This window comes from Eurypyga helias, unplaced genomic scaffold, assembly GCF_000690775.1.
Source record: "Eurypyga helias isolate BGI_N326 unplaced genomic scaffold, ASM69077v1 scaffold29593, whole genome shotgun sequence".
Taxonomy (NCBI): domain Eukaryota; kingdom Metazoa; phylum Chordata; class Aves; order Eurypygiformes; family Eurypygidae; genus Eurypyga; species Eurypyga helias.
Window position 1 is genome coordinate 5,419 of NW_010241089.1, and position 13,373 is coordinate 18,791.

The following is a 13,373-nucleotide window of genomic DNA, read 5'->3' on the forward strand; positions in this document are numbered from 1 at the left end:
ATGTCCAGTTAGAAATGAGGCAGCAAGACTAATTCTGCAATTTTACAGCGAATCGCCTTCGTTCAGTGTAATTTCCTATCTGCAGTCATGCAAAATTACTTTTGATGCAAACCCTGTTCTTGCAGAGAACGCCCCCGAGTTCCCTACGCTTCCTGGAGGGGTGAAAGTGGGGAGGCAGTAGAGGCGACGAGTTTCCTGCTCAGACTTGCTTCCACCTAAGTAACGTGTTTCTTTCTTTTTCAGTGATTCTCCTTTGCCTGTTTCATCGCGTGTCTGTTTTGTAAAGTTCCATGATCCTGACTCGGCAGTTGTGGCCCAGCATCTGACAAACACTGTATTCGTTGACAGAGCCTTGATAGTCGTACCATATGCAGAAGGTTTGTGCATTGTTTAATGGTCTATGAAGCCACCGTATGATGGCATTTTATTCCAGTATAGCTCACAAAAATGAGGATTAGTAAAATGTCAAAACATCTAAGATACGAACGTTTTGAAACCCTTGGTATATTGCCGCTGGCCCCTGGATTAAATAATTATTTTAACCTAATGACACTGAATGGAAGTGGAAAGTTCACTTCTCTTGGTGGTTTTATGTGTCTTTTAAGTTTAGAATATGAACATTTTAGGCAGAATTATTTGCAAATTTTGCTTTTATCAGTCTCAGCGAGACAGCTTCCTAAAGAGGCTTATGCAAACAGGTCAACATTTTAAGGAAATTTTGCCTTAATAATTGTTTGCCACTTTGGCGTAGGCGTAAATCTCTTCATGAGAATGGCTTCTCCCTCACCGTGAGCGCGTGGGAGAGTAGATGAACTCTGAGATACGCTGCCACTGCACTTGGTTGGGAACTTCCCGGAAAGGGCGCTCGCGCTCGTTGTGAAGTCCAGTATACCAAGGGTTTGCGTAGTTACCGTGTAATTTGAAAGTGAGATCTTCCAAGAGGTGCCACATGGGCACTGGTACTAGTTTGTTGGGTTTTTTTTTATTCCAAGTTTTCTTGTTCATCCTTGATATATTTTATAGAATTTCACTAAATAATAAACTCTTCTCTCTGTTATTTGTGTGTGTGATTTTTGTAGTGGAGAAGGCAAATGCAAAGCCCTTCCAGATGACTGAAAAACAGTGGGTCCTCTGCAGCTACAGGGGATTCTAGACATTAACTAAAGGCCAGCAAGCACTCAAGTCCCCAAGTGTTTTCCTGGTGTAACCACTTGTTAACTACATTTTCTCTTCTTCTTTTTATTTTTACATTTTAGGGTGTTACAGTAATTTGAAAGGCAATGAGCAGGGTTTTTGGAACTTACCTTAAAAACAAAGTGCTGAGAAGACACCTCTTCTTACAGAAGTCTTATTAAACTCTTCTAGACTTGCTTTAGAAGTAACTGATTTCCATTGTACTGTTTCTTGATTTACTTCTGAAATAATGGATTTTCCCAGATCGCGTGAATTAAGTAAAATCTCTGCAGATTAAGTCATACTACAGTAATAAATATGGGACGTGGCCTGGGTTCAGACCTCCAGTCAAGCCGTTGTAATGCTGTAGGCTGTCTTTTGAGGCCTGGGGAGCTGTCTTATCTTTGTATTCCTTAAACTTAAATGGTATGAAAACGTAATTTCTGGAATGTAGGAACCTGCAGCATGGCCTTTGGTAGAGACGTGCTGCTTTCCGAAGGCACGTTCTGAAATTGCTGTGGAGCTTCTGCTTTCGCTAGCTTAGGTAGAACAGCGTAGCTGGAAGGCGCCCTGTCCTTGTCTTTGTTTTAAAGCACGACACAGCGACAGTCCACTGGACTTAGTACTGGGATATCCTCCAAGGCCTGTGGTGGAGAATGTTAGTGTTTAACTTTTCCAATAAGGATAAAAACATTTTTCTCTTTGTCAGTCTGACTTTGTCCATTGAGCTTGATGGTGGATAAATCTGGCACATAGAGAAACCTGCCCAGTAGTTTTGGTTCAGATTGAGTAAAGAAAATAAAATAAATGAAGTAGAATATTTTCCTGGGCCTGTTTAAATCGAGGAGTTCCCCAGGGGCTCCTCCCTGTGGGGTTCTAGTGGTCCAGAATGTTGATGTGGTGTATCACGTTCGGCCGATAAAAGTTACGCCCCTGGTTCTGTAACCATGTGCTTTTGTCCCTGTGCTGGAGTCTGGTTTTCCCTGAAATGCATACTGCCAGGGTCCCAATTCAACAAGCTGTTTAAGCACGATACAGCAAGATTCTTAAAACCGTAGTGAAATTGCTCATGTGCTTAAAGCCAGGCATATGCTTAACTACTGTGCTGAACTGGGCCCTTTTATCTTTTCTTTTCTATTGTGATAATTCTGTATGACTATTGCCTGTCACTAAAGTAAATGTTTATTATCTGTTTAGCGCAATAATTACCCCTATATCACAAGCGCACTCCAGTCTTAGCACACACAGACACTTTGGTGTTGGCTGTTGCTTTGTGTTATAGAACTATACACAAAGGCTACGGTAAGGTTTAGTATTTGTAATTTTCACTGTGCTATTCCTAGATTTGGAAGGAACTCTGCGGTTAAAGATGGCTGGGGGGGGTATTTAGGTTCTTTGGTTAATGTTTGTTTCTTTTGTCTGTTTCTTTTTCTTTCATTTCTACACATTCATGCAGTATTTCATGGTTCTAACAAAGCAGCAGTAAAAAAAGCTCTTGAAGCATGAAAATTAACTGGTGAGGGGCCTCATTGCTTTTTTTGAAGTTGTAGTGTATTTATTTCTAAATACTTTTTTTAAAAAAAAACAATTAGAGGATCGGATGCATGATTTTTTTTTTTAATGAATGCAGATCTTCTGTGAGGTGTCTCAAGATAAGTCTGAGGATTTGTATTTAGATGCCAGAAATGTTGTAGTTGCACTAATTTGAAATGTTTAGATATAATTTATAAATATCCTCTGAGACATAATTTTGCATGCAAAATTACCCCATAATCTCTCTGTAGGTATGTTAATATATTTGTGCATTAATGCCCTTTATCTAAATGACCTTTTTCCCCCCTCTCCCTCCATAACTTTGGGTATCTAAATTGATGACAGCTCAATGACACAAGCAAGATAACAGTGCTGTGTATGATACATTTGTTTATATTATCGGCACTTCTCAGTATAGGTGGAAGGAACCATTACCTTTATTTAACAGTGGTTTTTCTTTTTTGTTGTTGTGTTTTACAGTTCTTTTCCCTGGTTCAGCCTGAACTATATACCAGGCCCTGCTGAAAATACCACCCAACAGTTTTCTTCTGCAGCTTATCCAGTTTCTCTTAAGTGCCCTGTACATATTGTATGTTTTATGATGAGATGCAGTTTCTTAATATGTATTACAGAAACACTACTGGTATTTGCAAATATGTAGTAAAATTGTTTTATTGAACTCTCATTTTGGGGGCTTGGGCACATTAACAAATTAATCCATCTGTATAGGGCTTTTGCTGTTGGATAGAGTAAAAATACCTACACAATTACTTGTCTCGTAGTAGGACCCTTAAAATTACATGTGCAGAGCAGGCAGTGCAGTAAGACGCTTGTCTTAGTTGGCTGCAAGATTTTGGGCCAGAAGTTCCTTCTGAAATGGCAGTGTGTAGCAGCACTCTTGGTACAATAAGCATGGCACATGTTGGAACAAATGCATTTTACTGCGCAGGTAAGGAATGTGCCGCACCGCACTGTATGTATGCACCCATCCGCCCGCACACACGCACCCCGGGTATTGGAAGATCTGCAGAGACTTTCATTTTCATTTGACAAGTCAGCAAAAGCCCTACGCTTGATTCAACAAAAATATTTCCATACCTTCTCTTTTTAAGTTTTACAAAATTTATGTGGTAGGTGTAAAAGAAAACATAGTGAACTGTACCGTATTATTAACCCCTAAATCAAACTTTTTTTGTCTTGTGTATCTTGATTTTTCTGTGTGCTTTATAGTGAAGCAGCCGACACGAGTCGTTGTTCATAAAACAGCTTTTGAAAGTTGAGAGCACACCCCTGGAGAACCGACTGTGCTTGCTTACGTTTGGTTCATGACTTAAAAATCGAGTACAGGTGATGAAATCTTGGCAGTGTTAACAAAAAAGTAGTGTGTATTGTGCTATTTTTTTGCTCTAGAAACTTAACCATTTGTAGAGAAAAAGGAACAGTCAAATTTTCACCCATTGAAGTTTCATTCTGGCAAAAAAAAATTAATGATTAAATATTCATAGACATCAAGCTTTGTATTTTAGCCAACATAAGTACTTTCAACAAACTCAGGTGGTGTATCAGGGAGACATTTTCTGGGTGTATTTGTGTATTTTCTGCCTTTGGAATGGAATGCGTTCTAATGCGAGGCTGTTTCTCTGCAGGAGTTATTCCTGATGAGACTAAGGCTTTGTCTCTCTTGGCACCAGCTAATGCAGTGGCAGGTCTGCTGCCCGGAGGTGGACTCCTGCCTACTCCCAACCCACTTTCTCAGGTAGGCTTTCCTGCTAGACTGCAGCCAGGGGGACCTGCTAGGTGTATCCTGTAGGATCCTAACTTACTGTTGGTTTTTTTCCAGGACAAATAGACTGATGTGCTAGTGCTGATTCCTAGAACGTTTTAGTTTCTCTCCCTTGATGGATTGTTACAGCTCCCTGACATGGATGGTGGCAAAACGCCGATAAGTTGCTAGATGGGATGCTTTTATTTCCCTAATATGATGCTTCTGGCATCTTGGGGGCCCTGTGTTTCTATCCCTCTCATCCCTCTTTTATCCACTGTACGCTCACAGACGGATGTGACAGGCAGCAGGGATATTGCAGAGGTTAAACGCGTGAAGTTCAAGGAGTTGATGTGCTGTGGAGATACCTTCCCTTAATTCTCCAGCTGAGGGGAAAAACGCTAGCCTGTATTTGCTCCCTATCTAAATACATCAGAAGTCCTGTGGAAGATGAACAGTAAGAGTAACACATTGTGGGAAGAGTTTCAGTCAAAGCACGTGTCTTGCTAGACAGCAAAGCGCAAGAGGCAGATTGAGAAGAATAAAGCTGCAGTAATTCTGCAGTTCTCAAATCTGCTTCTGCAGCTTGTGCTTAGCTCTTTGTGGAGCTTCCGCAATCATCCCTGATTGCGTGAAAGGTACACTTGCCATGGATCGTTCAGGAGGTCTCTTGAGCTGTGCGTAGAGGGAAAAGTTTAAGTTGGAAGCTCGAGGAAAGGGTTGGAAAAACAAACACCGTCTTAAAACTCTTTCACCAAAACCTGTCTGTATATAAATTCCTGAAAATGGCGGTAGAACCACCTTAATTTTCCTTGTCACTCTGAATCCCAACCTGCTCCCAATCCACTGGCTGGTAGAATTTATTGAACGCATCCGTTTTATGAAGAATAATTGTGGGCGGTCTTTGTTTTTTCAAACACATCTCGGAATTGTGTTCTGCAGCTCTTTGGGCTGTTGCTGGGAGTTGGGCATCCAGCTCGGTAAAACCAAATTAGAGCTGTAGTTCATGTTCACGGAATCCATGTGCGGGGATGTGGCTTTTCCTGTTGCGAGAGGAGCTCGCTGAAAATTCGCTGTCGAAGGGTGGAAGGTTCTGCTCTCTTGCTCTGCACCCTGCGCTGGTGCTGCTGCTTCCGTGCTGGCTCTGGAGCTCACCGGATCCTTCTGTGAACCGTTGCGTTCGCTTGATGCGGACACCACAAAACCAAGTCCTCTGATGGCTTGGGGGGTTGAATTGACCGCTGAGTCTCAAGTGCCAGGATGGTCAGGAAGGAAGGGCCAGCAAGACCTCAGAGCAGTGGCACAGCGAGCGTTGGATTAACTAAGATCGGGTGGTTTATAGCACAGTGTGCGTTTTGTTGCAGGGTAGGGTTTGATCGCTCTAAATGGCAAAAAAATGTGGTTAATTTAAGGAATTCAGACTTATGTCATCCATCACCCTCCAGTAGCTTTTCAACGTATTTCCCAGTTTTAACCAAATTTGAGGAGTTTGCAGAGATGCAATGATACTATGTTGTCTTTTTAGCATAAACCATGTTCATTTTCATTCTACATTGATTTCGGTATGTGGTGGTTGGCTCAAATGAATTTTCATCCTAACACTGGACAAGACTTTCATTTTTAACTTTTTCTTGAATACAGTGAATTGCTTTAACGTTTTTTCCCCCCCATGCCCATCGGGATGCAGGGAAACAGAATCTCATTTCAGAGTATTTATAGGAAAATAAACCTGCCACTTACTAGGCTTTGGAATACCTGATTAAGGAAAACTTAAATACTCAGGCTGACCTTAGGGTAAGGTTTCCTGTAGCTAGAAACCTGAGTGAAACCCCGTTGGAGTTTCCACATGCCTAATGGGTGTGAATCGATCCACCACCTTACCCATGGAATGTGACTCTGATTGCTGTCTCTGTTACAGATTGGTGCTGTTCCTTTAGCTGCTTTAGGAGCTCCTGCTCTTGATCCTGCCCTCGCTGCTCTTGGGCTTCCTGGAGCAAACTTAAACTCTCAGGTATGTCACAAATTCTGAAAGTGTCTTTATTGTTCCTGGCACGCAGGTGGTTGGATTAGTGTACGTCACACACCAGTATGGTAAATGACAAGCTAAAGGTCCAGTAATTCTGTACTGAGGCTTGAAGAAGTGTTAAAAAATACTACTTTTTATGACGGGCTTGGCTCAATCCAGTCTGCGCAGGCTGCTGGTTTTTCAGACTCTTAAAACTGGTTCAGAATGCTGTCTGTTTCTTGGTGTAGCAGGTTTGTATATGAATGCTTCTCTTCTGCTACCCTCTCTTCTAGTTTAATTTTCATTTGTATCAGTTCAACGGCCACTGGAAAATCCAGCAATTGACGTTTTTCTTGAGCATGTTTGGAATAAATGCTTTCTGTAGGAGTATCAAATTAGGTGCCAGAAGGAGCTGAGAAATAATTTGGGACTAGTCATGCAATATTTCAGATATGTGTCATTATCAAGCTATGAACAGGGGAAAAATTGTTTGACTTTTCAACTCTGTAGGTGTAGAAGATACTGCGGAGACTTGGTTAGGCTGTGGTCTTTTTAAAACTGATTTAAAAAAAGACTTAAAGTACTAAGTAATAGTGGAATGTTGAGATTTAAGGTATTTAGGATACAGCAACCAAATGCTGTACAGAGAACATGTTTTACAGGTACGGGAAATAATAACGCAGTGCTGAGAAATCCATCCTTTAGTGTTCTCTTTATGCATGCTGTGTGTAGTACAAGCAGTTAATGGTGTCATGAAATAACAGATAAAATTCAAAATGCCCATTAGGAAAACACAGATTGGGTGATGGAGCTTCTTTCCTTTGTCCATTAAACTGGCTGACAGACTTAACAGACTGTCTGGGCTCAGCACGTGTCTGCCTCTCTGTATAGAAAATTAGCGGGGACCAGACGTTTTGTTGTTGTATCCCACTGGTACAGAAAGAGACTGACTGGAATATCATCCTCTGGCAGCCCAGAAAGCCAACGATATCCTGGGCTGTATCCAGAGAAGTGTGGCCAGCAGGTCGAGGGAGGGGATTCTGCCCCTCTGCTCTGCTCTGGTGAGACCCCACCTGGAGTGCTGCGTCCAGCTGTGGAGCCCTCAACATCAGAAGGATATAGACTGGTTAGAGTGGAGATGCTCCGAGGGCTGGAGCACCTCTGCTGTGATGAAAGGCTGAGAGAGTTGGGCTTGTTCAGCCTGGAGAAGAGAAGGCTCCGGGGAGACCTTACTGCAGCCTTCCAGTGCCTGAGGGGGCTACAAGGAAGCTGGGGGGGACTTTTTACGAGGGCCTGTAGTGACAGGACAAGGGGTAACGGGTTTAAATTGAAAGTGGGGAGGTTTAGATTAGATATCAGGAAGGAATTCTTCCCAGAGAGGGTGGGGAGGGACTTGGACAGGTTGCCCAGAGAAGCTGTGGATGCTCCATCCCTGGAAGTGTCCAAGGCCAGGCTGGATGAGGCTTGGAGCAACCTGGTCTAGTGGAAGGTGTCCCTGCACATGGCAGGGGGTTGGAACTAGATGACCTTTAAGGTCCCTTCCAACCCAAACCATTCTGTGATCATCTAGATTTTCTTAAGAGCCGCAAAATACATATTTTTGGTGGAATTTTTAAAGAAGCTTTTGCTTATTGTTCATAAATTGGCATTGAGGACCTCCATGGGCAGGCAGCTTAGTTCTCTAATGAGGTCTGTATTGGAGTAACAGAGAAACAACCTGTAAGTACCAGAAGGGTATTTGTATTTTAAAGGGCTTTGATCCTGTCCAGGAAAGGGCCTGTGTTTGGCCGCTGTGGACAGAAGGTACCTAAGCACCACTGAAATGTGATGTTCACACCCTCACCACCACCCACGGGTTTTACAACAGAACAGCATGCCTTTTTGTCTGTAACTTTTGGGGTGTGGTTGGGGTTTTATCGTTTTGCTGTAGCCATTGCTGAAGGAAGATAATCTTCTTAACCGTACGCATCTGCCCACGCAGTTTTAACTCTTTCCTTTGTTTTTCTCACAGTCTCTTGCAGCGGATCAACTGCTAAAACTTATGAGCACAGTGGATCCAAAGTAAGCATCAGCGTTTACAGATGTTTGTATTGCAGTACTCTTGATCTTGGGAATATCTGTGGTGACTGAGAATCCAGTCTTTGTCCTGCTGGATCTAATTAGGGTTGGGGCAAGCTAGTGTCTTGGGGATCTTGTGCAGACTCTTTGCTGTGGTGGAGAGAAGAGGGGGAGGAAGTGAAGATTATTCAGCCTGGTATCTACAGAATAACACTAGTTAATCTCTGGGGTTTCATTCTGCTAGAGACAGAATCCGTTTTCCGTATGTCATTTTTGCCACTCCTGTGCCCGTCACGGGAAGGTGCGGCTGGCAGCTCGAGTCCTGCAAGGTGGGCACGGGAGGGCTGCATACCCCTAAGAGGGGTAGGTATGTGAGCTGTCAGAGGGTAACAGCAGACGGTATGTCTTATACTTGGTGGAAAAAAGGAGCAAATAGCAGTAAGCACATGTATTTGCTAATTTTTATTTCAGTATTCAGAAAAAAGGATGATTTTATTCAAAACAGGATGGCATGGGGACAGCAAGGAGGGGGGAGTATGGCACTTGGGGTATTAGGGAGCTGTTGAGCTGCTGGTGACATTGCAGTAGGGTGATGAAGCACATGCCATTAGGAACAAGCTGTTAGATCAGCAGAGGAGAAGTGTACCAAGGGCCAAGAAAGCACATCTGCCCCGGCAAGCCCTTGTTCTGCAAATTGCAGGAAGCTTCGGAGGGAATTCCTGCAGCTCTGGGAAAGCCCATCGCCGTGTGCTTGCCCTGCTGCTGTGTGCGCTCCGTAGACCTCTAACCCTGGTTGGCTCTTCAGCGTTTCTAAGTGGTCCGAGCCACCTGATCCCTCCTGGGCATAAAGCTGTGTCGTCATTTCTAATGCTGTGCTGGCATATTGTTCCTATTTCAGGTTGGAATTCCTGTAAGCAGGGAATGTGTAACTGATGGAACAAAGTAGTTACCCGGGATAATGGATTAGCTCAGCGTCAGGCAGGTATTGGGTGTGCCTGGTTGGCTTCAGAGCCACCGCCTGTAGAACTTCAGAAGTCATCACTGTAGGCTTCTGGTACGGCTTACAAATGTGGAAAGGGCCTTTCTGCTATGTAATACACCCTTTCCCGTGGGGGTGCTCTCTCAGGCGATGAGAATTGAAATTGTCCTGTACAAAAGTGTTCTGAAAAGTGCCACTGGGAACATCTGCAAGACAGTGCAGACCTCCCTGCTGCTTGCAGTCTGCTGGAATCTCTGAGCTGTATGGGCTAGTATCTTGTGCCGCTCTTTTCAACATCCTAGAGTTCCTGCTCTGTTACCTGAGCGTGACAGAACGCGGGCGGATTCAGATTTGCTGAGATGGGTGGCTTTGTAGGCTGCAGACTGACAGCGGAGGCCTGTATTGCTTGGATTCATCCCTACTAATTGCTAAAATTCTTTCCTATTTGCCAGGTTGAACCACGTAGCTGCAGGTCTTGTTTCACCAAGTCTGAAATCAGATACCTCCAGTAAAGAAATAGAAGAAGCTATGAAGAGAGTACGAGAAGCACAGTCCTTAATTTCTGCTGCTATCGAGCCAGGTAATGTCAATCGTAGAGCACCTCAACCCATTCAGGGTGGAGTTCTGACTCGGTGTATGATAAAAGCTGGTGGGTTTAACGGTCCTACAGTGCGAATGCTGCACGTGTCCTGCAGAGTGATGCGGGGGATTAACCACTTGTTGTTTTTCCCAAAACTCACTAATTTGAAGATTGCAAAATGCTTGAGCTTCCCCTGATGGAAGTTCATACTGCCATCCCTGAGATTGCAGCTTAGCCCCTTGACATCCTACTGATGTGTCATCTTGGGGATGATTTCCTTTCTTGTAATCCCTCATCTGCGGAAGTCTGTAAATAATTCTCTTTTTTTTGTGGCTTATTTGAGGAGATTTTATTTTGGAGCAAGATGCGGCAGTTCATCCCCAACTGCTGGATCCACAAAGTCTGTGAAGCGATAACTTGGGACACTGGAAGTAGAGTTTTGCAGCCTCCTGCCCATTTTCAGGAAAGAAGAGCACTCCCATTCCTTAATTGTACCAGAAAGATGTGCTGATTGTTTTCCTTGAGGCTTTTTGTGGGAAATTCAAAACAAGTGGAGAGTTTCTTTCGCCCTTCACAAAAACGGCAGATTCTTGAGATTTTGGCAAGACTTTCTGTTGCCTGGCAGCTCTTGTCTCGTAATGGACGTAACCGTTTTCTGAATTTTGGCCACTTCTGTGTAAAGCTTGGTTGGTTTTTGGTTTGAGGAAAAGAGTAGATAAGCCTTCTGTTCAAATGTCAAAATATTCCTTAGGTGTAGTTTATTTTACTTTCCTCTACAGCGTGGAGCTCAGCTTCCTGTCCTTTATAACATCTTCTTGGGTGTTTGACTGCGCTTTTTCTTTTTAACTCCAGACAAAAAAGATGAAAAACGAAGGCATTCAAGGTCGAGGTCGCGCTCCAGGAGGAGGAGGACACCTTCTTCATCTAGGCACAGGTAGGGAGCTTATTCCCTTAAAAATCCCACAACGCGTGGCTGAAACAGTTCCTTCAGAACTACCTCTGGGAAGGGGCGCTCCTCCCGTGGGGGCTGGCAGGTGAGGGATGCAGATGGGCTGAAGCAAGCTGAGGCTGCGGTTTGGGTAGGCTGTCCTCTGGTTTTGCGGAAAGGGTGGGAGAGATGACAGCAAAAAATACCTCAGAAGTACCCTAGAGTGCTGCAGAAGGAACTTCAGGACACCTAGTCCTAGCAGTGATTTTATTAAGCAGGGAATTGTTTCTGGTGTGGGATAAGCGAGGCCTTAGCGCAGCGCCTTGGCTTTGCACAGCCCTCGCTGCTCTGAATGTGGAGTCGCTGGGGGCTGCCACATCACGGTAGTTCCTTAAACCCCTTTTCTGTCTTCAGTCTCTTCCCAGTGTGCCTTGTGGTAATGAGAATTTGTCTAAAATCCATCTAGTAGGAGGCTCCTCCGCGCGTTGTTACTTACGTACGTAACCGTTTGCCTGTTGGGCTGCTTGTTTCTGGTGTGCAGCAAATTCAGCGCAGGGGAAGTATCCGGGAGAGAAGTGTTTCCCGTGTTCACGGTTTACTCGGGGATCAGGCAGCCTGACAGAGATCTTGATGCTGTCCTACCCAAACTGAAAGACATGTGGCTCATTTTCGCTGCTGGCTTGTCAGCTCCAGTCAGACAGCACGTGCCGGTGGTCTGGCAGAGCTGTTGGAACGGTGCCTTCCCGATCCTTCCGTATTCAGTAGCTGGCTTGGGTTTGGTTCCGTGTTGTAAAAATTTCCTCACATTTCAACGTGACGTACCAATTTGCCCCTACAGTAGGGCAGTACTGAGGGAGCTGATCGACACCTTGTTGTTCTGCGCACGCAGCATTTGTGCACTTCCTTTTTCCTTGGTGGGCTCTGTATGACTCCCTTGCTGTCTTCTGGTGGGGAGGCACAGGGACAGGTTGCCCGGAGAAGCTGTGGATGCCCCATCCCTGGAAGTGTCCAAGGCCAGGCTGGATGAGGCTTGGAGCAACCTGGTCTAGTGGAAGGTGTCCCTGCCCATGGCAGGGGTTGGGACTGGGTGAGCTTTGAGGTCCCTTCCAACCCAAACCATTCCATGATTCTGTTTTCCATATCACTGTGCATTCCGATACCGTTAGCACTGAGCAGGAGGATTCTGGATGGCGTATCAAACTTTCCCATTTTAACTCCCATGTACAATATGCTCCTGGTAGACGGTCAAGAAGCAGATCAAGGAGAAGGTCCCACTCAAAATCAAGAAGCAGGAGGCGATCTAAAAGTCCAAGGCGAAGAAGATCTCACTCCAGAGAGAGAAGCAGAAGGTCTAGGAGCACATCCAAAACCAGGTAATTGCTTCAGTCAACCTATCTGCTAGAAACCAATGATTAAATTTTGGTGCTTACTTAAAAAAAAGACCCGAACCACCGGCAAACAACCACCGTAGGGTAAAGTTAACCAGTGGCTGTTTTTAAAGTCACGCTGTCCTGTGACACCGTACCGAGTGACGTTACACTTGCCCTGTACATGTGCACCAATGCATATAAACACGTAACGTGCTTTTCCCAGGCAGACGCCGCAGGCGTTAGCTTGACTCGCTCCATTGCTGGCTTGAGAGAGCAGGAAGCGAGCGCCTAGACCGGCAGACTTTGTGCTGTTCACAGGCGGTAGCCACAGAGGAACTGCGAGCTGTTGCAGGCGGCTGTAGGTGTTGCCGCTCGTGGCGGGACGGGCCCCAGAAGCACTGAGCAGTGAGCGCTGACCTGTGTAGTTGCCGTGTCCTCAGTCGTTTCCTACAAGCAGGGACTGTACTTGAGTAGTTTGAAAACGCTGTAAACTTAAAATCCGTGTTTTATTAAAAGGGATAAAAAGAAGGAAGAGAAAGAAAAGAAACGTTCTAAAACTCCCCCCAAAAGCTACAGCACAACGAGGCGATCGAGAAGCACAAGCAGGTAAGAGTGTCGCGAAGCCTCCCGTGGTCTCCTCTTCAGCAGCAAGAACGTTTCATGTGTCAGGGTGATGGTTCGGGGGGTGCTGGGGGGTGCACCAACGCGCGTGCGTGCTGTCCGCGAGGCGCTGTGATTCCCTGGGGGTACTGTTTGCCTCAGAGCGGTTTCTGCGTCCGCCGTATCATACGATGCTGGGAGGTGACTGTTAAACTCCTTCCCACTTTACAGAATAAATCTGTGCAAAACGTGCCTTTTTCTTTAAAAAACTTAAAGTTGCCTTGGAACGTTAACGAGAACAAACTGGTTTGTGTGTGCAAAGAGCCCAAGTCCCTAACGCAGTCTGAGCTGGCAGCCGGTTGGTGGAGGTACAACGTCTCGCTCG

The 13,373-nt window shown here is 45.0% G+C and overlaps 1 protein-coding gene across 1 annotated transcript in view; it reads left to right on the forward strand.

Annotated features, from left to right (window-relative positions):
• Positions 1-243: 243 nt before the first annotated feature.
• The window catches only part of SRSF11 (serine/arginine-rich splicing factor 11), a gene marked incomplete at its 5' end in the record, with an annotated part of 14,332 nt that continues 1,202 nt past the window's right edge, over positions 244-13,373 (forward strand). The window contains 8 exons of the mRNA XM_010148642.1: positions 244-377; positions 4,353-4,462; positions 6,387-6,479; positions 8,485-8,534; positions 9,963-10,090; positions 10,943-11,024; positions 12,260-12,391; positions 12,905-12,994. Coding sequence (XP_010146944.1) covers positions 244-377; positions 4,353-4,462; positions 6,387-6,479; positions 8,485-8,534; positions 9,963-10,090; positions 10,943-11,024; positions 12,260-12,391; positions 12,905-12,994 — 819 coding nt within the window. The remainder of the gene's footprint in view (positions 378-4,352; positions 4,463-6,386; positions 6,480-8,484; positions 8,535-9,962; positions 10,091-10,942; positions 11,025-12,259; positions 12,392-12,904; positions 12,995-13,373) is intronic.